Genomic DNA, 25,863 nt, shown 5'->3' with positions numbered 1-25,863 from the left:
CATTTCTGCTTTTATCATTTGGATGAATGTATTAAAATATAGTGTATGCCTTTTGAATATTTGAAAACTACAGGTCCAAAATGTTTCACATTTAAACTTTTACATGCATATATAGCTCTGAAATATTAATTCAAAAGAAACATTTTGTCCTGAAAATTTCTTGAGAAGTACTTATGGGTAGGACATATGTATATTACATGAGAATTTTAATTGAAAATAACAATTTGCATACATATGAAATATTAAAGATCATTTAATAGTCTTTTAAATTGGGAGTGCAATTATCAATTACGTTAATTGTTAACGATTGAAATGTTGAAGACAAATATTACGATTTTTTATTTCGTTAATTATGATATCCAATTTCTCATCAAAAGAAACTAGGTTCGTGACTTTTTATTGATATGTCTTTTCCTGAAGACATTTAATTTTTATCTGATATCATAAAAATATTATTAATTTTTACGATCGGCATAAATTGTGTGTGAATAAAGACAGATACTTGAATACTTTTTTGATTGCAAGTAGTCTAAATAAATACTTTCGACCCCCTGGACTCTTTTTGATGTTGGAGAATGTCATCTAAAATACCTCTTTATTTTCAATACACAACCTTCTCAACCAGGCAACCACTTTTGTATGAGAAATTGCTGCACCTTAACCATGAATAAAGTGCAGATTTCAAATTGAAATTACTCATCTCGAAATTCATTAAAGATTTCATTTAGCAACTAGAAAGTGGTGAAAATATTTTGTACTGTGTACATGGCTATAGTATACTCATTCATTATGTCTAACATCTGTGTGTTTGTCAGGTTTTACAAAACATGGAGCTCTAGATGGATTTCTAACATGTAAACCATGTAAATTAGCTTCATTTAAAGTATGGTGTTTGTAAAACTTCAGAATTACAATTTATTTTAATAGTCATCCAAAATAAATTATTATGTTGACTAATAAAATACATGTATTAGCAGGATATATAGGAGCAGAGTTGAAAGTACTAAAATCTAAAATATTATTCTATTTTTCATTTTTAATGCCCTTCAACAAATTTGACAAGGGCCATATAGTTTTACCCTTGTCCAACATTCCCTGATAAATTAGATATTAGGAAATTCAGACTCGAAGATGGGAAGATGCATCTCGGCTACATCTCATCTCAGGGTTGTCAACCTTTAATGAGATAAAAAAAAAAATGAAAATCTATAAGTTTCAGATGTACCTAAAGATTTGTCACCTTGTTTTTGTCATAAAGGTCTCCCATCAAAGATATATTGAAGTTAACCAAGGACCAAAGTTTATAGACCCGTCAGAAACTGGGCTAATGCTTGCAGAATTCTTAACCAACAAATAAAACTATTTTTTATACACATCGTAAATTTTTAATACAACCAAGGCATTTACGTAATTACGATATCCATTACAAATGATGAGAGTATATTGATGTGTTTTGTCAATAGTTTACACCTGATTTGTTTACAGACAAACAACAAATAATCACCTATAAAGATCAAAGGAAATTCATGTTGCATATAAACTTCATATGTGAATTGAGGTAACAGGAAAAGCTATGAAATCTGTCTCATAATGAATTCATTAATCACATTTTTAAAATGATTTATGAAATTTGGACTGATGTGATATTTCTATTCAGATTGCCTTTTAAAAATATAAGTTAGAATAAATAAGCTAGATCTTCCTGGCTAGATCGAATACATCTGTTCTCTTATTTAAACTGTTACAATTGAATATTGATATTGTAAGGTTCAAATATTTTCCTCAGCTGGCGAAATAAAATGGCTACATGTAGATTGATGTAGTTAATGTGCATAGAATTACTGCTGAGAAATGGAGTCATTTATAAGCTATAAAGAGATTTTTCTAAAGTCTGTAAGTAAGTTTTATCTCGCTGAAAAGATGCAAAATTTTAGTCAAGGCATTGCATGGTCAGGATAAAGATGAAATGTTGCATTGTGGATGAATTTGTGATCATGCTTTTATCAGTCATTATCATTATGGTGAAAAGGCCAAAGTTCATTGCTTACCTTTTGAAAAGGCATAAGGTCATTCATTGCCTACTTTTTGAAAAGGCCAAAGGTCATTGCATTCTTTTGAAGAGATGAAAGGTTACATTCCTACCTATTTGAGAATGTTGAAGATCATTACATCCTTTTTGACTAGACTAAAGGTCATTCCATACTTTTTGAAAAGGCTGAAAACTAGAGTAAAGTTTTAACAATCAATACTTCAGATTGAACTTATCTCCAGGAAAAGATTTTTTTTTTTTTTAAATAGATACTGTATATGTTTTGTGTCATTTGAAAAAGTACTTAATTTAAATGTAAAAAACAGTACACATCTGTATTATGAAGTGTCAGAGTTTCATATTTAATTTGTTTTCAATGAGAAGAAGGTTATATTTGCCTTTTTAATGAAAGGAATTTGGATATGATTTCAAACTGGTTTACATATCACAGATCATAGATGACAGACATCCAACCTTAACTGTCTCAGCACTAGATGGCTTCTAAAGTTTGTTATGAAAAAGTTTTTATTTCTATTATTTTTTTTATTACTGTGAAATATAGTATAATATAGTAATATATAAACAGACTTGACTTGAGAAATAAGTTTGGAATTTATTCCATAGCAATAACAAAAGTTCTGACTTTATTGTATGGGTTTTGCTCATTGTTGAAGGCTGTAAGGTGACCTTTAGTTGATCACATCCACATCAATTATTTGGACTATGGTGGCTAGTTGTTTCATCGACAATCATCACTATCTCCATATTTATATAAAAAAGAAAGTTAAAAGGAGATAAGTCATATAGATATAGCATCAATCAATAATGACATTCAGGGGAGGATCCAGGATTTTTTGAAGGAGGAGGGCGCAATTGCACAATGATTAAGAAATAATACATAGTGTAGCAAGGCTGGGATTTTTTTTTTGATAATTTTATGCTTAAATGATATATTTTCCAATCTAAGAGGGCCCTCTGCAGTCCCTTCAAATCTGCCACTGATATTGTTGACTGGTTAACAGGCATTTGGATATAATTGGCAAGGGTCAATCCTCACCCTGTTACAATGTATGCCTGTCTATGGAGTGACCGCCAGTTTGATGGCCATTATATGACCTGTTATAAAATTAATGCTAAAGGACTGGGAGCTATTTTCAATGTTTTGAACATTAATTGGAGATAAATAAGGTGTTAAAATTTAAATCTAAAGCATATTTAATAGAATTAAACTTAAATAATTTTATGACTTTTAATTGACTTAGTACGGACTAAGTTTATACACAAACATTTGGTTCTTGGACAAAATGTAGATAGCCGTTTGGCGTAGTAATTAGTTGTCAATTTTAAGGGGGTCTCATTGGGGGGTTACGATCCTGGATCCCCCTTATTGTTTTGTCAGATTCCCTTATCCCGCTTACAGTATGTGCGTAAGCAATTCTCATTTTTTTGTCATTTCCCAGGTCACGCTAGACCTCGTTTCCTGTTTTCACGACACAATAATTTGACTTTCAAGTGTCAGGTTTACACAAAATCTGCCAACCTGCGTCACACTTAGACCTCAATGAGACCCACTTTTCATAACATTTCCATTTTCTGTTTGATTTTGTTGGTAGTTTGTTGTCATATTGATGTTAAGGGAACATCTCTTTCTCTCCATGATTAATGCTTGGCAAAAATATTCATAGGTGTACAGACATTGCCTGAAAGTAAAGCGTTAAAGGTTCAAAATCCCTTGCAAACATAATATCCTAGTATTTCATTAACATAAAAAATATATATTTTAATAATGCTAAGTGACACTTATAGTGTGAAGGAATGAAGATCTTCTGTAACAGATATTTCAGAGATATCCCCTTCGGAGGAATCAAAGTGTCAGTCAAATCAAGGATATAAAGATAATATCAAAATCAACAAAGTAAGAGTATGAGTACATATGCCCTGCAATACTTATTTGGTTGATCGTAATGCCCTCGTCTGAAGATTTGAAGAACCAGGATGTTGGTGAATCTCCTGCAGAGAGGAGATTTATAACAATAGATATAGTTTGAAAAATTATATATATATCTCAAATTACAATAAGAAGCAAATCCATGCACAATTTCCTTATAATTACTTCAACAAACTGCAGTGGCAGATTTGGGGTTCTGGGGTTTCGCTGTTGGAACCCCCTTTTTTGAAAAAATCATTGCATTTAAATGGTTGAAACCCCTCATTCATCCATGAAATATTTGCCACTGGATATTCAGCAAACAACAATCAATCTATGAATGTAGATGGATTTGCAAGTAAAATCCATTGGATGTAAAGAAGTATTGCTTTAACGTATAAAATATAGGAAAATATATGCCGTTACTACTAGACAATAGCGCCTGATGATAATAAGCCTGACCGGTTTCGGTCCTTCAAGGACCTTCTTCAGAGGCTGAAAACATTGGGTACAGTTGAGGTTGAACTATATACCAAACCCACTGATACCCATTCGTACCTCCATTACGATTCGGAACATCCAATACCATGTAAAAAAGCTGGACCCTATGGGCAATTCCTTCGGGTAAAAAGAAACTGCACAAATGACGCAGATTTTCAAAGACACTCGGCAAGTTTGTTGAAATATTACAAATTCCGAGGCTATAATGAAACTCTTCTCAATGCCAGCCTTAGAAAAGCAGAAGCAAAAGACCGTAAATCATTACTAAATCCAGTCAAAAAAGACACCAAAAAAATGACAAGAATACCTCTAGTGTTGAGCTATACAAAAGCCAGTCCTAATCTAAGAGAGATTATTGACACTACTTGGCCATTGTTGCATATAAAAGAAACAACCAAACAGATTTTTAGTGAACAACCGCTCTTTGCCTACAAAAGAAATAAAAACCTCAAAGACATTCTAGTTAGAGCGGCTTTCCAATATCCGCCAATCACACCGGGGACATCTGGTATTAGTACACTAAATAAGTTGACCAAATGCAGCAACGAAGAATGTAGCTATTGCCCTTGGATCAATTTCCGAAGGTCTTTCACAAGCACATTCACAGAACGCAAATATAGAAAAAACTATATTGGTGACTGCAACACACCAAATATCATTTACATGATTACATGCAAGTCTTGCAAACAACAATATGTTGGCAAAAGCAAACGTCCTTTCAAAGCTCGACTCGGCGAACATCTCCGATATGTCAAAAATAAGTCAACGGAACCTACTGGTAAACATTTCAACCAGACAGGACATAACATCCACCATATGTCTTTCGAAATCATCGAAGTCCTCTGGAACGATCCTAATGACAACACGTCAGACGTCCTTAGGAGCAAAAGAGAGGATTATTGGATCCTCCAACTCAGAGCGCTAAAACCCATTGGAATCAACAGTTTAGAGACTTCCAAATTTCAGTACACCACTCACTCTATTCCCTCTAAGTATTGCTTTAACGCTTGACATCAAAGTGTTCCGATCCGTTTTTTCTCAGTTGTATTTTTTTACCCTTTGAAATTTGACGAAAACCGTGTTAATGTATGCCTTATTGTATAAGATGTAAAATTTAAGTATCAGTATAAGACTACCATGGGTTCAAACTACTGATGTTGGCCTTTTAAACTTTGTGACTTGTAATATTAAGTACAATATTTTTTTCTGTATTATTTTACAGTCTATGAATGGAAAGAGGGAATATAATATTTCTGACTTGTATTATTAAGTACGATATCTTTTCTGTGTATCATTTTACTAACTTTGAATGGGAAGTGAGAATATTGTATTTCCTATTATTTTGTATACACTAAATGACAAACAAAGCTTTGACAACATAAGAAATGTTCAGCTCCTATCTTTTCAAATATACAATCTCTGCCTCCTTGAACTGGGAGATCATAAAACCTGTATCGTCTGCCCTGACCATCACCTTTATAAGATGTGGCAACATTAATGGTGGGTCTATTACATGTATATGAATTAGGATGTATTTGAGCAGAAAAGGGTGTTAAAGTCTATTGCTGTGAGTGAGGTAGGGCATACATTTTAATTATGTTACCAGTTACAATATTTTCTTTTCATAAATGTGCAGTTTATTATGGCATCATTATTATTTGTTGGATAACATTTTTGGTGGGTTTGGTGGGTCACAGATAAACCACAAATTCAAATGTACAACAAAGCAACAGAGAAAATCATACCATTTATATCAAAACGAAAACCCCAGTTATTTAAATGCAGAACCTATTTATAACTCTGAATTATTGGATTTCATCATAACTGTGATGTAGCATAAAAGTAATTATTTTAATTGAAATAGTTAGTTTTTTTGCAACACCTTTTAATGACTTTCCATAAAAATTCCTACCATTGATACTCCCACAGTTTACGGAATAATAGAATATCTATTTTAATGTTTCCAAATCATGAGGTGTCTCTATACTAATGTCTTGATGTAAAATTGCACATCTTAATAAGATTTAAATGCCACAGAAAGTTTTTCTTCATGACATGGATTTTTGCTTATCCTCATTAAGTATCTATTTGATTTATTGACAAAAGATCGTTAAACATTTTGTTTGTTTACCTGGTATTTGTATCAACGTACCTGTCATGCGTACCTGTAATTTTGAACGATGCTTGATACCTGCGGTCTCAGACAATTGCAGAAATTCACGAATTCGTTAAATGGTTTTGTTAGTCTTTAATCCCTCGTTCAAAAGTGTACAAATGTGTTAGACCTAATAAATGAATCTTAGGATTAGTGAGTTATTAAAAAGTGGATAATTCTTTAACGACTTGTTGTGACAAGGAATTAAATAGTGCAGACTGCCTAGACTCATACAAATCAGTATGACTTTTGGTAGACTTAATTCTAATATGGAAGTTAAAAAGTTGTGTCATACATTATTATGTGGTTGCGATTTCAAATGATATGACTATGAATAGTAATTAAGAAAATTGCACTTAATTTTTAAAGATTTTAACATGGAAGTTAAAAAGTTGTTTCGTACCAAATGATTTTGTGATTTCAAATGATATAAATATGAAGTGTAAGAGTGCCATGGATATTTCTTCTAATGTCTTATATGTGGATAGTTTTGTAATATTTTTGGAAATAATGTGAAATATAGACTTAAGGATTAAAATGATTGGAACAAAATATAAATATATTATAGCAAGAAATGCTATTGAGGAGGGTAAGTGTTTAAGAAGTAAAACTAATTATAACAAAAAAAAAAAAAAAAAAAAAAATAGCTTAAAAAAAAGTCAAAAGACCTAGCTTCAAAGACTTTTTGGTGAAGTTCTGATAAATAAATCTATTTACTTGACATCAATCTAACAGTCACTTTTAAAAAATGAAATATGTATTTTGATTCTTAGAATATGTACTTATTTACATGTATGCAAATCATATTAAATTTGAAATATTGTTTGAAATAATGTGATAGACTACTAATATTCCAATGATTGGGACAAAATATAAAATTTGTGCAACTTAGACTGCACAAAACATAAATCATAGTCAAAGAATTATGGGACATTTACCCTAAAAATATAAACTGGTAAAATTTGGGGAACTGCAATGACTAAGCATGATCATAACGATATTGAGAGCTTAAAACAAACAAAAATGGAAATATAAAAAGAATAGTGGAATAAACACATGCAAGCAGGTAAAAAAAAGAATATTGTTAGTTATGTACCAATATGAGACACTTTGATTTAACTTTTTTTTTAACCAACAAAATAGAACATAGATTAAATGCAAAAGTCACAAAAATAACAGTACTTTTCTGTTCTTAAAAGTCTTTTTCCAAACAATTTTTGTTTATGTTCATGCTTAAATGGTCGGAAAAAGATTATTTTCAGTTGAGCGTGTACTTTATATGAATATTGTATGAAGTATCAAAACATAATCAATGGATTTTGAATATTACATTCGGTATTGGATAGATCTGAAATAAATCGGAAAATATCACGTTGAAGATTCTTTTATTTTATTTGTATAGAAGGTGCCATCATCGAAATGGATAAATGAAGGGCCACTCTCGACCGTGAAGAGTCCAATGTTTACCGTAGCCATCATAAATGTAAAGCTATAGGGTTAATATACAACTTCAAAAGACTCTATAACTACTTTTACCTGTCTTTTATTCGGATGATATGCAATAAATCAAACGAAATCACTTAGAAAATTTATATTTTGGTCAAAAGGTCGCTGAAGATTATCTTTATATAAGAGATCTTTGGGTGGGTTGAGTTCGGAAATCGGTTTAGTTTTCAGGAAGGTCGAAAGATGAAACTTTGCATGCCCTTGAAAGGTCGTAACTTTAAGTTTTAAAATAAAATGATAAAACAAGCGTTAAAATATTCATATATAATTCCCAAGTAAACACTCGGGTAGATCTGTGCAAATAGCAAAATAGATAATATGAGTTTACTGAAGGCTGACATTAAAAGACATAGGCATTAAAGATGAACATTTTTGTATGAAGTGTTATTATACCTTGCGACAAGAAAGAAAACTTTGTCCTAGATTTGTTGATCTTTCAAATATGGATGCTGAACATTGTGACATAAAAAATAAACCATACCAAAATGTTTTTAAAGAAGGAATAAATTGTTAAAACCGTACATTGACCTATATTGGTTTACTTTTACAAATTGTGATTTGGATGAAAATTCTTGTACAATATAAGAAGAAAGACTGTTGCCCTATAGTTGTCAAAGTACACATAGTTTACTCATGTTTTATTCTTTATTTTCTCATTTGATATCTTTTAAATCTTGTTTTATCGTTTTAATTCTCTTTCTGCCCTTACCTGGTGCTTATATTCTCCATTTTGGCTGAATATCAGTTTTCAGTGTATATGTTTTATAGAAGAAAATCATTCCTCCTTTTGCTTTTGGTTATTGTAATTGTTGGCTTATTGTTGTATTTATTAGGGATGGAAAAGGAGGGGGGGGGGGGGGAGGTAGGATGCATCCTTTTAGTTCTCTTCAATCATTACCTGAGGCTTCATAATCTAAAGAATTTTTTTTTCATACCAAATTTTGCTCTTTGTTTGTTGATATTGGAAATTATATTTTTGTGAACTGACTGCTTTTTAAGTCGTTGACATAAAATGCTGTGTAACCATGATGTACCTTTCCATTGAGGTCATAATAGAGGTCATTACTGATGTCGTTAGAAATCCTTTAAATTTCAGTTAATTCTTTCTCACAGACTTTCATATTGATTTCAGAATAAACGGGATAAAATAGTTAATCTTTGGACTCCGATATTGTATAGGCCTTCCGTAGAAAATATGTCAAGTTAAGTAAGACGACAAACAAATATTGTGATTTTTATATTACTGGTAAGATTTGTACCAGCGGGATAGATGTGAAGTGTCCAGGTTGACGGGGAAATACAGATTAAGTGACCGGGGGATATAAAAATCTCTGTTTTGAAGTGACATCTATTGGTGGAGAGGATTAGTTGGTCTATGTGAAACCATCTAAAACTACTTGTGATTATTTAAATTCCATGTTAACTTGATAGGCAAATGAGTGGGAACTTTGAATGAGAAGAATTTCAGTTCTGTCTATATATACTTTTAAAAATTCTAGTTTTCAGTCATTCAAATAAAGTTTATAAGTCAAAAATCTGATATCTTGTAAATAAGTCCATTTGATTGATGAAGTCAAATGTTTTCTTTCGTGGTGCTATAAAATTCAAGGAGAACTGTATTATTTTTATTTTTTTAAGGTTTATGAAATGGAAATTCTTAGTATACTGCATCTTTCAGGCTATCATTTTGAAGTTCTATTCAGTTATCTGAAAACCATCTGGCGCTTTCCATTATTTTGCGAAAATTTTATGTTTCTTTACACAAAGAATTAATGATTTTGAAAATTCATAAATATTTATAATTTTTTGTTAAAACAGTTTGAAATATGGATGATTTTGAAAAAAAAATGTTGATTAGCACTTTTGACCTTGAAAAAAAATCTGTTATTGTAAACGGAAACTTTTCTCCATTTAAAATTTGTTAAAATATTCATAAATCAAGCAGTTATAAAAAAAACAATCATGTAGATATGAAAATTACATGAAGTCAGAAAATCCAATTCTTATGTTGGGAATCTCACCTGATACCACCAAGGACATGACAGGTAACCAGTACAGAATGTCTTTATTGTATAGCTCAACAGGAAGTCCAACTTTGGTGAAAACTTGTTACTTGGACCCATTGAGTTTCAGGTTCAGATAGACACCATGATATTTCAAGATAATCAGATTATAATTTTTGGACCTATTTCAAGACCTACATGATAGTATATACCACTTGACTGACATATAGATGGGAGGTGAAAGGAATGTCGTCATAGTTCATTGATTTATTGGCAAATAAAAAATAATCCATTAGAATCAAGCACAGCAAGACACTTTATTGAAAAAGACATGATTATTTTATTGATATTTTTAGCATTATGAATAGAATTCATTACCATGGAAGGGATGTGAGACTTTGTGGGTGTATAGTATATCTTTGAAAAAATATTTAAAAGAAAAAAACTTTTAAGAACAGACCAAAAGTGGGTTGGGGGACCTTTATTCATGCATTAGAGATTTTCATCTTTTACATTTATATTACAGTTGCTCGTATCTCTTTTTTTGCCTTTTTGGATTTTGAGTTTCTGACAGGTGGATGGATAGTTTCTGTTGTTTTGTTAATTGCTTAGACAAATTTTCAAGACATTAACTAATTAGAAATAAGAAGATAAGATGTGTTATGAGTGCCAATGAAACAACTCTCCATCCAAGTCACAATGTGTAAAAAGTAAACCATTATAGGTCAAAGTACGGTTTTCAACATGAAGCATGCATGGCTCAGAACAGCAAGCAATAAAGGGTCCCAAAATATAAATCCAAATTCAATATAAATTATGAAAGCTCATGTCCATAGTCTTATAATATTCAGATAACATCATTATGAAAGAGAACCAAAAATAAGTTTGTGTGAGGGTTTATTTATGTTAGGGATTAAAGGGATTAAGTGGAAGGGTTAAAAGAAACAAAATAAATATGTAAAAGAAAACAAATGATCAAACACTAAGTGGTCTGTCTTTTAGATGTTGATAAATAGAGGGATATACCCTGTAAGGAGATTATTGGGTAATTCTCTATAAATATTTACTTAGAAAAGAATATTTCTAACACCTAAGTATCATAATACCTTTTAGAAACTTAACTTTATGACTTATATTATTGTGTTAGTGAAAAGTCAACAAAACTGAAGTTTTATTTTGAAATGCTCTTCAAATAGGAATAATTGTTTAAGGATTGTTGAAAAATATGCAAAATGTTTAAAATGCATTGCAAAGGTAGGATTATTTAAAACAAAAATTATTGATAGATGAAGTATCAATTAGTCATTCAAGTGAGAGGTTTCGCTAGCTATAGGACCAGGTTCAATCCGCCATTTTCTAAATATGAAAATGTATGTTACCAAGTCAGGAAGGAATATGATAGTTGTTATCCATTCATTTGATGTGTTTGAGCTTTGTTTTGCCATTTGATAAGTGACTTTCTGTTTTGAATTTTCCTCTGAGTTCAGTATGTTTGTGATTTTTTATACTTTTTATTTATATCATCTCTCAGAAACAAAAAAGAAGAAAAGAAAAAAATAGTTTTGGAAATTAGGCAGCTTCTTAAATGAATGTTTGAAAAAGGGATCCAAAAGATATTTTTAAATGTAATATATTTTGCCAAAGACATTTGTGTTTAAAAGAAATATGGACCACAGCCTTCAAAAATGGAATTGATTTTTAAGCACAATTGAGCAGACACCATAAATTTGTAATATATCCATGGTAAAATAAAACTCAGCAAGTCCTTAAATCAAAAAGTAATAAAAAAAGTTAATAATTGAGGTAAAAATCAATAGGCCTTAATAATTGCATTTAGCAAATAATCAAAGCTATAAAAAGTATCAGAGCAAAAAACGTTTGAAACCTGTACAGAGCAAGGATAATTGATACATACAAAACCAGCACAATGGACTGCATCAAGTAATTTCCGTCTCAAACTGTAGGTTGCTATAAAAAGTATCATAGAAAAAAATGTTTGAAACCTGAACAGAGCAAGGATATTTGATACATTCAAAACCCGCACAATGGACTGCATCAAGTAACTTCCGTCTCAAACTTTAGGTTGATAGCGAAATGTTCACATTTTCACCTGTTTAAAGATTTAAATGAAGTTAAATTTATATAAACTTTAATTTCAAAGGACGAAGAGCATGTCTAACACTTATTTGATATAGTAAAGAATTGCAAGATATCAAGTTAATAATGACATTTGTATTACCCCACTGTAGGTATTGAACAAAAACATACAATTAAAGTATTGAAATTCATTTTGTTATGACATATTGTATTAATTTTTGGTCGATTAAGTTTTATCTTCTACCAACACTTTTAACATTTAAAAAGTTAAAACTTTAATAGTTATTCTTCATGATAATATATATACAAAAAACTGACTTGCCACACTGAATCTAGTCCAAAGCATAAACATGATGATCTAATGAAAATATGTACACTAAATAATAAATTACTTTACCTAAATTTAAAGATTCAGATTTTCAGATTTCTAAAAAATAAGGAAATTGAATGGATTTTGAAACATTTACAATGTCATTATTTATAGAAAAGACCGTGAAATAATATTAATTGACTTTAAAAAGGGGCAATAACTCTTATTTTAAATTAAAATGCTATAACATTTCAGAAATTATATCAGTTTATTTGTAGTCACACTTTTATATATTCCAGTTTGAATTTATTTTTATAATGAAGTGTTGTAAAATGCTGGCACATTTCAGAAAACAAAATTGTAAAATTATTTATGTGTGGTCATAAACTGGATGTCATTTTGATTACATGGATATGAAACTTTTTATGTAAACTTAATTTGAAAATAAAATGGCTGTAAAATTCATGAGAGCTTTGTCAAAGGCACCTAGAATTTTTTTTAAATAGAGTTTCACTTTAAAAATTTAGATTTTATTTAAAATTGTCACTTTTTAACCTAATAAAAACATAGACCACCAAGGGTTATAAGATTGTATAGAGTTGTGTCACTCACACAGGGAAAAGTTATGGTAACAATTTGAAAAAAAAATGATACATTTTTTTTTAATTATAGTCCGAATTTAAAAGCTGCCTCTGGTTACAACAATAACCATTTTTTTTGTGTGTATGGGTCAAATTTAACATTTTTTAAAGCTATTTGAACTTGTGCAGGTGTTGAAGTTTTAATTATTCATATGAAAACCAGGAAAACTTAAGAAATTATTCATTTTTAATATGTTTTTTGGCAAAACTGATTTCCAAACCAATTTAACAATTGATTTTATAGCTATTTAAATAAAAAGTTTCTAAGACAATTTTCAAGAAGAAAAGGATGAACAGTTTAATTGTTTCTGTTGTTACAAATATACAATTTTCCTTGCTTATTAGAGCAATGAAGTAGACGTATTTTTGATAATAAATGGGGAGGTCATAAAATTATGTTAGGTTGTTTTAATTGCTATTTTTTGTGGCAAAATTGTATAATATATGTATATATGTATTTTGTTATTCCTCTTTAATTATCTTTTAAAGTGGTACACCAAACATTTGACCTGACATTCTTAAGTTGGTCTGTATTGTGTAGACTTGATTTCGCAATTGTTTACATTGTATGGATACAAAATATTTGTGAAATTGTTTCAAAATTTAAATTTGGAAATCATTATGTAAGTATTTTGCTTATTATTCAACTTTGAAATACTCATTGTCGGGAAATCCGGGACTAAAGGTTTTAGATTGTCTATTCTAAAAATTTTATCCAGTATGAATTTTTTTCCTTATTTTCATGCTATGTTGTCGTACTGTAGAAATCTCACCCAAAGGATAGACTGCATTACAGAAATATGTTTATCTCAGCTGACTTTCTCCATTTGGCATTAAATCTTATGCTAAAGTGGAGCATCTGTTAAGCTTAAGGGCATACGATACAGTAGAGATCCCTCGTTGATTTTTTCTTAAAATTTTGATAGAATGTCAATTTCAATGTGTACTTTTCAAATATGCAAAGAAAAAAGTACCTGCATGACTTACTTTTTGAGATAATTTGGTTTGAAATTTGCATATTTGGAAGAAAATCTCTGAAATTTCATAAATTATGACTTTTAAAGAAAGTAACGATACTTTTGAACGAAAAGTCATAACTTCATCGGGTTTTTTGTAAAATATTCCCTTGATCCGTGGCATCAACATGCTGAAATAAGTTTAAGGTTATATCAAATCATCTTGTTCCGGATTTAGAGTGCTATATCCGAAATAAAGAAATTGACCATATTTTTGCGTCTTTTCGGAAGTGCAGAAAAAATTTGATCGTTGAATTTTTCCTGAAATTTTGGCGGAGTATTCTTGAAACAGTACTTGATTGATTGCAAAAGAAAGAAAATGGGGTCCATGTGCTTGTTTTTTCAATAAAAGCCATAAACCTTAATTTTTTACGACGTCTGTCAGTATGGCGCTAAATAAGGTTAAATTAAGTTTTAATCGCAACCACGTCGTGTACTCATTCCCGCCGTACACGAGTTCGCTGTCAAGTATATGCAGGTGTTTTTCAAAGCGTTGTTACTTATCATAAAAAATTATAAGATGGTTAATCATAAAATTGAAAAACATTTGTGCTAAACATTTACGAAACGAACTTTGGACAGGATCCTTTTCATAATAAATAAAAACTATAAAAAAGGATTCTATATCAGATTGCTTTGTCAGATGTACGGCAAAAAAGAAAATCAGATAGAAGTATACAGGTGCATCTCCGTCCAACATAAGTTCTACATTGCTTCGTGTACTGTAAGAGGATAGACACCATTATTAACATGACAACATGTGAACCAACTATAAAGTGAGGCGATACTATAAATTGATAACAGTATTACCTTCAACAATGACAAATCCTACCGTATCGTCAACAGGTCTTTAAAAGGTCCCGACGTATTTTGATTTTTTTTTTACATTCAAAAGATAATCATCTCTCAAATTTAAATTATAAGCAATACTTCTTGTTTTATAGTATAAAGAGCTGTTTTTTTTCATTTGTACAATTTAACTCATGACATTATTGCCTCAATCGACCGAAAATGAGGTTGTAATATAATTGTTCATAGGAAGTACAGCAGCCGGTATAAGAGAATAACATTGTACGTTGTCTTTATCAATAGATAAGTTACATAATCTTTTTTACGGCGTATACGTATGAATATTGGCGTACTTGTTTGTCTAGAAGTAGAGCTATATTTAAAGTGTGTCTCATTGGGGTCGAAGCTTGGCGCGGTATTGCCGATTTTTTGTAAAAGTGACAAGCGAAAATCAAATTATTTTGTCGTGAAAACGGGAAATGAGGTCTAGCAGGACCAGGGAAATCACAAAAAAATGAGAATTGCTTACGTACATAGTGTAAGCGGGATACGAATCTGACAAAACAATAAGAGGGATCCGGGATCGGAGCCCCCAATGAAACCCCCTTGAAAACTCTTTGCTCGTCTGTCCGATCGTCTAACTATATTTTTTATGTGCCAATTTCAAGTCAAGAAATGGATGAGACACTCTCTTTATTTATTATTTTATTTACGAATATGTGTGTTATACGAACTTGTCCACCAATGAAGGTCTCGCACATGCAGTCGGTTTTGTTATTTCATTGATAGTCTGTTTTATTTAGCCTTACAATGACAATTCTCCGTAAAATTTGGAGGCTGTCAAATGCAAAACAAAAAAAAAACAAAACAAAAAACACAAACTTAATAATTTTGATTCCGATGTTTTTCAATTTAAGATATTATTATATTTCGACTTCATAATCTATAAATGAAAATAACTGTTCTCGTCATGAAAAATGTTGCACAGCTGTACAACACGCCGTAGTAATGACTTATGTGCATGGATTTCAACACCAGACCCGATTCGGCCATCATATTTTGTTAAATTTTTCTCATTAATCACGTGTTCATACGTTTACTCATTTCTTTAAGTTTCATTAAAATAATGTTTGGATGTCATAAATGTGCAATTAAATATTTGCCACTGGACGTTAAGCCGCTACCTATACTCATAATTAGCTATTGCAGGTCGTTTTGTTCCAAATCGTGTTATTGGTAAAATGTTTTTCAGTATGTGACAGTTTAAGCAACAAATAGTAAGATAGACCCAATTTCTTGCATTTTTTCTTTCTCTACGCTGAGCAGATTCCGCTCGGCCGTGCTGTTTTGGCAGTTATTCAGTGTCAGACTAAAAAGCTCCACAATTCTTTTTCCGTCTTTCCATGTTATACTGTCAGTACTCTCTTCTTTCAAGAACCATAACATTTCTTCAATTTCGTCATGCAAAATTGTATTTGAATTGATTTATTTTTGTACATCTCAAGTATTTCCTTTAATCTCACTGCTTTTCGACGGATTTCTCCGTCTTTTAGAAACGGCATGGCCACTTTTTTAGCAGGTACTTTTTTGAAATTCACACAATCGAAATTAATGACGTCAGTGAATATTCCGCGAAATATGACTTCTTTTAGAGCGACTTCGCGAAATATTAACGTTTTTATTAGAAACATCGCGAAATTACAACGTCCTGGTTACTAACGTCGCGAAAAAAACACGAACAGTTTTGAAAACGTTATTATCTGCCCCTGCTACTGTATCGTATTCCCTTAAGACAAATGTAGAAATAAGCATGTTGATAAATAGTTGCATATTTTTGTGTCATTAAAATGGTGTCTTGTGAAGAGTTGTCTCATTGGCAATCACACCACATCTTTTTATACCTTGATGGTATCAAGTCTAGGGGATGGGGATGTTAAATATGATGGCCTTGAGTAGGGAGAGTATTTAGTACCACACCCTCAACAACAATTTGGCAGACAAATAGGCTGCCCTTGTCAAACACATCCTCATTTTCCAGGAGGGTCCAAATTCCCATTCCTTATCCTTTCAACAATGTCACAGAACATATCTTAAGGATTTATAATATATTTGTTCTTGTCCTGAAAATTGGTGTAAGACATGAAGCAAACAACAATCAATCTATCTTAGATAAATCATCATTTTTTTTAAATTTTTAAAAAGTTAGACATAAATTTTGTATGAGTTTCTTGTAACAAACAAAATCTTAACATCTTAAGAAAAACCTTGAAAATAAAACCAAAAAATGCTAACATTATACAAGTTACACATAGCAGTTTCAAATATGATTAATGTGTTTAAAATGACAGTGTACCATTTAATATATTCATTAAAAGATGTTGAAGCATTTATTGTCATAAAGTTGATTTTTATCTGAAGTAATGTCATAAGAAGCAATTTCAATAAACATTAACCTTCCTTTCTACAAAAATTGGAGAATGACACGGGGATAACAACATCAAAATGTTACGATTTCACTAAAAGCTTAGTGCACAGGAAAACGTGTCACTATTATCATCTTCAATTTCACATTCATTTACATTTAAATATTTTTATAGGTAAAATGTTTTGTACAAACTTATATATATATGAGAAATGAGAACCAACAAAACGTCTTGATAAATGTTAATATAAATGTAAAATTTGACAAAAAAAAGATTTTTTTTTTAAAAGACAGGCTTTGAATTTTTATGGAAAATGTATTAAATTTGAATCTTGCTTTCATCAACATGGAGAGAGTGTAAATTTGAATTTTGATTTGATCAGTATGTTAAAGGGTTTAACTGTTTCACAAGGAAAGCCAGTTTGGAAATAATAGTTGAAAACTATCAGGTAACTGGTTTAAGCTAAAATCTCGGACCTGTTTTATTCAAAATATGTGTTTTATTATGGAATTTGTTATGAATAGAAACTATGGTAGGAAGTAGGATATTAAATCGAGGATGATCTTTAACTTTTTTTGGGACAACAATTTTATTTTGTAAAATTTTCAGTTTTTTAAAGGTTATTATTTTAATTTTTCAGAGAGAGAAGGTGGAAATAGAAGTGGACCTACAACAAGTCTGACTAGAAGCCAGAGTGCCAAGGATTTTAACGGGGGTGATCACCCGCCAAATCACACAAATCACCCTCGTATTGGAAGGTGTACTAGTGTTATAGACAGACCTAAGGAATCTGGAAGTGAAATAGAGCAAAGAGTGCCGTTACCAAATGGATATTGTAATGGAATTCAAAATGGCCAATGTGAAAAAAGTGTTCATGTATTTCATGATTCAGGACAGTTAGGAAGTTTGAACAGTAGTAGTGGTGAAAATCATATAACAAAACATTCAGAAGACATAGATGATAATTCACCACCTTCTTCTCCTCTTAGACGTTCTTTTTCACTGAATTCACTACGGAGAAAGAGAAGTGAAAAAGACACATCTCCGAACAGTTCAACTTGCTATAGTGTTCATTCAGATTCGCCAGTCAATTCATCATCTTCGTCAGAATTTTCTGAACATTCCAAACACACTTCACAGCATTCCATAGACATTTCAGACCATTCTGAAATAAAAAATAACTCAGTCAGTTTTTCAGAGAATTGTAAAGATAATCATGTTATAAATGACAAAAATAATTCTAAAAACAACGATGCTGTAAGACGGAAAAGTGTTCCTGCTAGTGCCAAACATTTCAAAGATTCAGATAAATCTGGGTCAGAGTCTGATAGTAGTTCATGTCGTGATTGGCTAGAAAAGAAAAGACGAAATAGTTTAACTGTCATTGATACAAAAAAGTTAAATTCAACCATGGATATCGAAGCAGCATTCTCAGAAATTTTAAACGCTGTGGACACTGAGGAAGAAAACAATAATGAAGATTCACCAGAACTTGAAATCATGGAGGTTGATGGTTTAGAAAAAATAAATATCAAAACTCCAAGAATTACAAATGAAAAATTATTAACGTCTACTGTGGATATAAACTTCAATTACAGTGAGGTAAACATTTTGTCTTTGTTTAAAATTGAGTTATTTCCCTTGCATTATCATAATTTAGTCAAGATAAAAAGTAGCATTATTTGATTCCATTTTAATATTTACTTGGTTAGTGTTGTCCTATGTGAAAATATTGTAACTGTAAAAAAAACAACAACAAAAATGTTTGAAAAGTTGGCAGGTACCGTATCAGGCCGCTAGCCAGGAATTTCCAAAGGGGGGTTCATTGGACTCACAAACTCTACTTTAACAGCCACAATTAAAACAGAACATTGACTTTAACATTGCTTATTTGCTTTCAAGGTGGGTTCATCTTATTCAATTCATTCAATTAGTTTATCTGAAAGATTTCAACTGATTTAGTCATTAAAAACACTCCAATTCAAGCTTAAATATGCAAAAAAATGTCACCTTTTTTGTCAAAAATGAAAGTGGCCGCATCTGTGTTCATCCTAAACCTTTATATATGTTATGTATTTAATATCATCAAATACAACTCACATTTCAATATTATGAATGAACACGAATGGGGCCACTTTCATTTAAGATTGAGAGATCTAAAATTTAACAAAAATGCTAAAATTGCGAAGATTTCAGTTATTAAGCATGACTTAATGATGCTAGCACCTGACATATGTACATTGTATTGTCAAAAACAGCCCATATTTATGTAGCAGAAGCATTCTAATTTCCAGTAAATAGATAAAAGATTACATTTTCACAATTTTGTAAAACTACTTTATTTTTGGGGCAAAAACGGGTCTTACTGAACCTACTCCCTTGTATTTTTGATAGTGTATATTTTACAACTGTAGGTACTGCACAATATATTGGTTTGATTCCTGTAGTCGTATATGTAATAGAATCAAATACTAATATACAGTTTAATAAAGAAAAACTTTTTTTTTTTATATTTATCCTGTTTCAATATTTTTGAATGAATATGTAGTTTAATGCAGAAAACAGAAAAAAGGAAAAAAGGACACATGATTTTTAAGATCCAAATATACAGTTTGAAAGAAATTTACTTAATAATTTCACTTGTATCTTTTTAGGAAAAACCAGTTTCCAAAACCAACAATGATGGAAATAGTCAGGAGAAAGAAAAAGGTTTGTTTTATCCAAGTTTGCTAGATTAGGGTTGTATACATGTAGACACTACATTATAATTGGAATTATGTTAGATATTAATATAAATAAAGGCAACAGTAGTATACGGCTGTTCAAAACTCATAAATCCATGGACAAAAAACAAGATCGGGGTACCAAACTAAAACCGAGGGAAAAGCATTAAATATAAGAGAAGAACAAAGACATAACACTAAAATGTAACACACACAGAAAGGGACGGAGCATCAGACAAAACCCCACGAGAATAAAAAATATAACATCAAAACCAAATACATGAATACCGTGACACATCTTATCGCAATGTGAATTTACACTATTTCATAATATTGTTGAAAGTCTAAGAAGTAAACACAGGACAAAATCAATGTTATTAATTTGGAATCAAGTTAATAAAAATTCTGCAAACATATATTGGTTGAATATTAAATCTAATCACATGACATTTTTCTATGTTGAATGACTAGTTTTTAAAAATGACCAAGTTTCTAAGAAACATGCCAACAAGCTAATTATTTCCTCCAGACTCTCTCTTTGAAATAATTGTTGGCACATATTGTACTTAAAAAAACCTGCAAATTAACAAAAGAAGAACCTAGTTTTTGCCACTAATATCAATCTGCTATAATTACAAGCAGAACACTGTTTGTTTTTTGCCAACAGCAACTATTGTTGATGACTTTGGCACTAGAAATCTTCTTTAACATTTTTGACAGTGGTAATACTTGACAGAATGGGGACAGAAAAACAAATTAGATGTCACAAATTTTGTTGGAATATTATGCTATATCCATAATAGCAATGTGTTGATGTATGTGGAAAAAATACATGTTTAGATATTCTTCTGGTTACAAATAAAAGGAAATGTGAAATAAATATCAATGAGATGCTATCTAACAAAAACTAATTTAGAGATCAACTTACAGTTAATTTTTGGTTATCTTTCATTGGTGCCATATTTTTAATGCATTTAGGACATTATATTTTTGATTGTAGTTTTGACAAATATAAAAAAGAAGATTTGGTATTATTGCCACTGGGACAACCATTGTTCACCGTCCATCCTTCAACAGTGAGCAAAGCTCATACCGCAAAGTCAGCTATAATTGTCTGCATACAACCTATAGAATGTTTTATTGAACATTTAAATATATGGTTTACTTGTACCACCATAATCCAGGAATTATAATGAGTTCACAGTCAAATTGATAAATCTGACTTATAACAGCTTATAACACCTAGTTTGCAATTTAAACTTTCTTAAGTTTTTGCTCATCTCAATGTTAATTTCTTGTTTCTTAAACTTTAAATAGTTACAATGCTAGCAGGGCATGGTGTTGGTCCTATGATTGCATTTTACTTAGTGATTTCCCTATGTACAATGACTTTTCAATATTTGGGTTCACTTTTGACATTTTGATATTTTTCTTTCAGAGGAAGCTATCACAGAAGAAATAGTCACTCCAGTAATACAGTCCCCAGACCTTCAGATTACTCCAGTGAAGAAAGACCGCCCTGTGTTCTCATTAGCGCCTGTCACACCGCTCAACGATTCCTTGTCTGTTATAGAGGATGACGATGGCTCCATCACAGTACAGAGTGTCTCGTACAAAGACCAGGGAGACTGTCTGGTGACAGAGAAAACAACGCTACGGAGGTCACAAAGTAGGACTGAGGAGGAAGAAAAGGATACAGGTAGTTATATGCACAGAAAAGAAACCTTTATGTTACTTGATATTCACTGTCATTGTTGATACAGATGGGGGAGGGGTTGTATTTTCAATTCTATAAAAAATCTTCAAAAATCTATAAAAAAAACTTTTCTCCTTTTTCAAGCTTTTAAAGAAAATCTTGATTTGTGCCTGACTATGAGTTATTTAAAAGTTTTATAGTTTATTCTGTAATGCATTTTTCATGACATTATTGATTCAAATGTATTTGGGCATTAACAAAAACAAAGCCTATAGTTTGTGATTATAGTGCTTCTAGAAAATGGAATTTTATGAACTTTGAAGCATTTATTGATGTTAATGTGTAAATGTTTTGTATTCATTAATATATCAATTTCTTTATGCTTACAGTTATTGAATCTAAGGTTACTTCCCCTGGTGGAAGCGACCATTTTGAAAAAGATGTCATCAAAACAAAAAGAAAGCTGACATCACGTGGTTCTGACTATTTCTCAAGAAGTCAGTATAAATCTAAATGGTTGAGAAATAAAGAAGGAGAGACAATTGAGGAACACGACGTGACAGTTGAATCAGACAATTTTTCTGTCACCAAAGGTCAATCCTGGGGTGAAAAGTCAGAAGCCACAGTACAGCTGAATAAACCAACCATAACCAGTGTTACAAGGGAGATTCAGGAACCAACCAATCATGATTCAGGAGACAATAGGTTACTGGTTCCTGGCAGAATGGATGTTTCCAAGGCTAGTAGTGGATATGGTAGTGTGTCAGGGTCAGATGAAGAAGAGAAGGAAGAGGCTGTTGCCACGGCAATGCAAGGAAAGTCATCAGGTTTGTAACAAGACATCCTTGGTCAATAAAGATCATTTAGTAGCTGCTTATTTCAATGCTTAAAGATTTTAGACATCTTAGATTTGCTTTTAGATTAGAAAACTTCACTAAAATTTTGTTTTGTTGTGAGAAGGGAGATAAATCTTGAAGTTTGGAAAATATTTCAAAGTGTTTCAAAACTATTTTGAAATGATTAAGTTATAATTACTAATTGATGAATAACATTAAATTACCTAACAAATCAAATATCCAGAAATTTTAATAATAACTGTACTAATTGCTTTTTAGCTCACCTGGCCCGAAGGGCCAAGTGAGCTTTTCTCATCACTTGGCGTCCGTCGTCCGTCGTCCGTCGTCGTCCGTCGTCGTCCGTCGTCCGTCGTCGTCGTCGTCCGTCGTCGTTAACTTTTACAAAAATCTTCTCCTCTGAAACTACTTGGCCAAATCAAACCAAACTTGGCCACAATCATCATTGGGGTATCTAGTTTAAAAAATGTGTGGCGTGACCCGGTCAACCAACCAAGATGGCCGCCACGGCTAAAAATAGAACATAGGGGTAAAATGCAGTTTTTGGCTTATAACTCAAAAACCAAAGCATTTAGAGCAAATCTGACATGGGGTAAAAATGTTTATCAGGTCAAGATCTATCTGCCCTGAAATTTTCAGATGAATCGGTCAATCGGTTGTTGGGTTGCTGCCCCTGAATTGGTAATTTTGAAGAAATTTTGCTGTTTTTGGTTATTATCTTGAATATTATTATAGTTAGAGATAAACTGTAAACAGCAATAATGTTCAGCAAAGTAAGATCTACAAATAAGTCTACATGACCAAAATGGTCAGTTGACCCGTTTAGGAGTTATTGCCCTTTATAGTCAATTTTTAACCATTTTTCGTTAATTAAAGTAATCTTTTACAAAAATCTTCTCCTCTGAAACTACTTGGCCAAATTAATCCAAACTTGGCCACAATCATCTTTGGGGTATCTAGTTTAAAAAATGTGTGGCGTGACCTGGTCAACCAACCAAGATGGCCGCCACCGCTAAAAATAGAACATAGGGGTAAAATGCAGTTTTTGGCTTATAACTCAAAAACCAAAGCATTTTGAGGAAATCTGACATGAGATAAAAATGTTTATCAGGTCAAGAACTATCTGCCCTGAAATTTTCAGATGAATCAGTCAATCGGTTGTTGGGTTGCTGCCCCTGAATTGGTAATTTTGAGGAAATTTTGCTGTTTTTGGTTATTATCTTGAATATTATTATAGATAGAGATAAATTGTAAACAGCAATAATGTTCAGCAAAGTAAGATCTACAAATAAGTCAACATGACCAAAATGGTCAGTTGACCCGTTTAGGAGTTATTGCCCTTTATAGTCAATCTTTAACCATTTTTCATAAATCTAAGTAATCTTTTACAAAATCTCCACTGAAACTACTAGGCCACAATCATCTTTGGGGTATCTAGTTTGAAAAATGTGTCCGATGACCTGGCCATTCAACCAAGATGGCCGCCACGGCTAAAAATAGAACATAGGGGTAAAATGCAGTTTTTTGCTTATAACTATGAAACCAAAGCATCTAGAGCAAATCTGACAAGAAGTTAAATTGTTAATCAAGTCAATATCTATCTGCCCTGAATTTTTCAGATGAATTGGACAACTGGTTGTTGGGTTGCTGCCCTCCAATTGGTAATTTTTAAAGAAATTTTGCCGTTTTTGGTTATCTTGAATACTATTATAGATAGCGATAAACTGTAAACAGCAATAATGTTCAGCAAAGTAAGATCTACAAATAAGTCAACATGACCTAAATGGTCAATTGACCCCTTAAGGAGTTATTGCCCTTTATAGTCAATTTTTAACAATTTTCATTAATTTGGTAAATTTATGTAAATTTTTACCAAATATAGTTCTCTGTTACTAATGGGCAAAGTTCATGATAGATATAATTGTAAGAAGCAAAATCGTTCAGTAAAGTAAGAACTTCAAACACATCACCATCACCAAAATACAATTTTGTCATGAATCCATTTGTGTCCTTTGTTTAATATGCACATAGACCAAGGTGAGCGACACAGGCTCTTTAGAGCCTCTAGTTATAATTTTGACTTATTCCCTTTATATTGCTAAAAAGAGCTTTATTAACTTTTGAATACTAAAAATTGATTGTTTTACCCTCTCCTATAATTAGAAATACGATCTTTGCTGCTTGGTTTATATGCTGTAGAAGAAGATGAGTGTAACCTGTGTTCCCAACCCCTTGATAACCCCATTTCACCATCGACAGGATGGAGAATTAGTATGTTGGTGTGGTAGTTTGCATCCTGTTTAAGGTCACAGTTGGGAGATTATTTTATATTGATAAAAGACTTTTATTTTAAATTTCTTTTAAGTCAAAATTTTGTTTTGATTTTTCAATTTCTTTACAAAAATTTCAGTTGATTTAAATATTTTCAGTTTTGAAAAGAAAGTTTATCAAAATGTGTTGACCCTGGCTAAGATTACCCACAACAAATAACAATAAGAAAGTGTCTAATAAGATGAATTGCCAAAATCTATATCTTATTGTTACTTTTGGGGGGATAATAGTCACTGCTAGTGCCAGATTTTTTTTAGTAAAAAAAAATGCTTTTCAAAACTATGCAAAAAATGCCTAAAAATCAACTCTGAGTTTATTATTTTGGCTATATTATCTAGAAATGGATAAAAACAATCAATAGATATAAAATTTATGAAAGTGAACTAACATTGATTTGGTACTAGAAAACTCATTTTGCATAATAAATATTTCAAAATAATCTCCCGTCAAGATCAATTTGTTTGTAGTTTGTTGTTACACCAAGGATTTCATTTCAACAATTTATTAGATATTTAGATTTGTTTAGACTATATATCATTGTTTCAAAGTGTTAAAAATAAATACAATGATGTTGAAATAAGATCCAGATGGAACGAATGTTTGGTTGAGGTTATGTTTGATTATAGCACATGAAGCTTGTAGTATGTGTGTCTGTTGTATCATTGGAGATGATAGATGTGATAGCACTTGATAAAACAATTAACAAAATTAGTAGGTATTTCTTTCATTGTTCATAACAGTTATCTAGAAAAAGTACATGGGACTTTGAAAGCACTTGTTAAAAGACCACCCATGTACTGTAAATTCAGAAATTATTGTGTGCTTTTGATATTGCAATTTTGTCTAATTTAGACTATAATGC

General features: G+C 31.4%; 1 protein-coding gene across 13 annotated transcripts in view; it reads left to right on the top strand.

The window, feature by feature from the left end:
• LOC134728137 (muscle M-line assembly protein unc-89-like) overlaps positions 1 to 25,863 on the top strand; it is a 158,454-nt gene that overhangs the window by 59,013 nt on the left and 73,578 nt on the right. For 12 of the 13 annotated variants that reach the window (XM_063592587.1, XM_063592588.1, XM_063592581.1 and 9 more), the window contains 5 exons: positions 18,038 to 18,999; positions 20,052 to 20,106; positions 21,559 to 21,819; positions 22,206 to 22,643; positions 24,834 to 24,941. In XM_063592587.1, the coding sequence (XP_063448657.1) occupies positions 18,038 to 18,999; positions 20,052 to 20,106; positions 21,559 to 21,819; positions 22,206 to 22,643; positions 24,834 to 24,941 (1,824 nt within the window). The remainder of the gene's footprint in view (positions 1 to 18,037; positions 19,000 to 20,051; positions 20,107 to 21,558; positions 21,820 to 22,205; positions 22,644 to 24,833; positions 24,942 to 25,863) is intronic. The other variant, XM_063592583.1, reaches the window with a different exon arrangement.

The sequence above is a fragment of the Mytilus trossulus genome, chromosome 8, assembly GCF_036588685.1.
Source record: "Mytilus trossulus isolate FHL-02 chromosome 8, PNRI_Mtr1.1.1.hap1, whole genome shotgun sequence".
Lineage (NCBI taxonomy): Eukaryota > Metazoa > Mollusca > Bivalvia > Mytilida > Mytilidae > Mytilus > Mytilus trossulus.
Note: the sequence above shows the minus strand (reverse complement) of the source record. Positions and strands in the feature narration are given on the sequence as shown.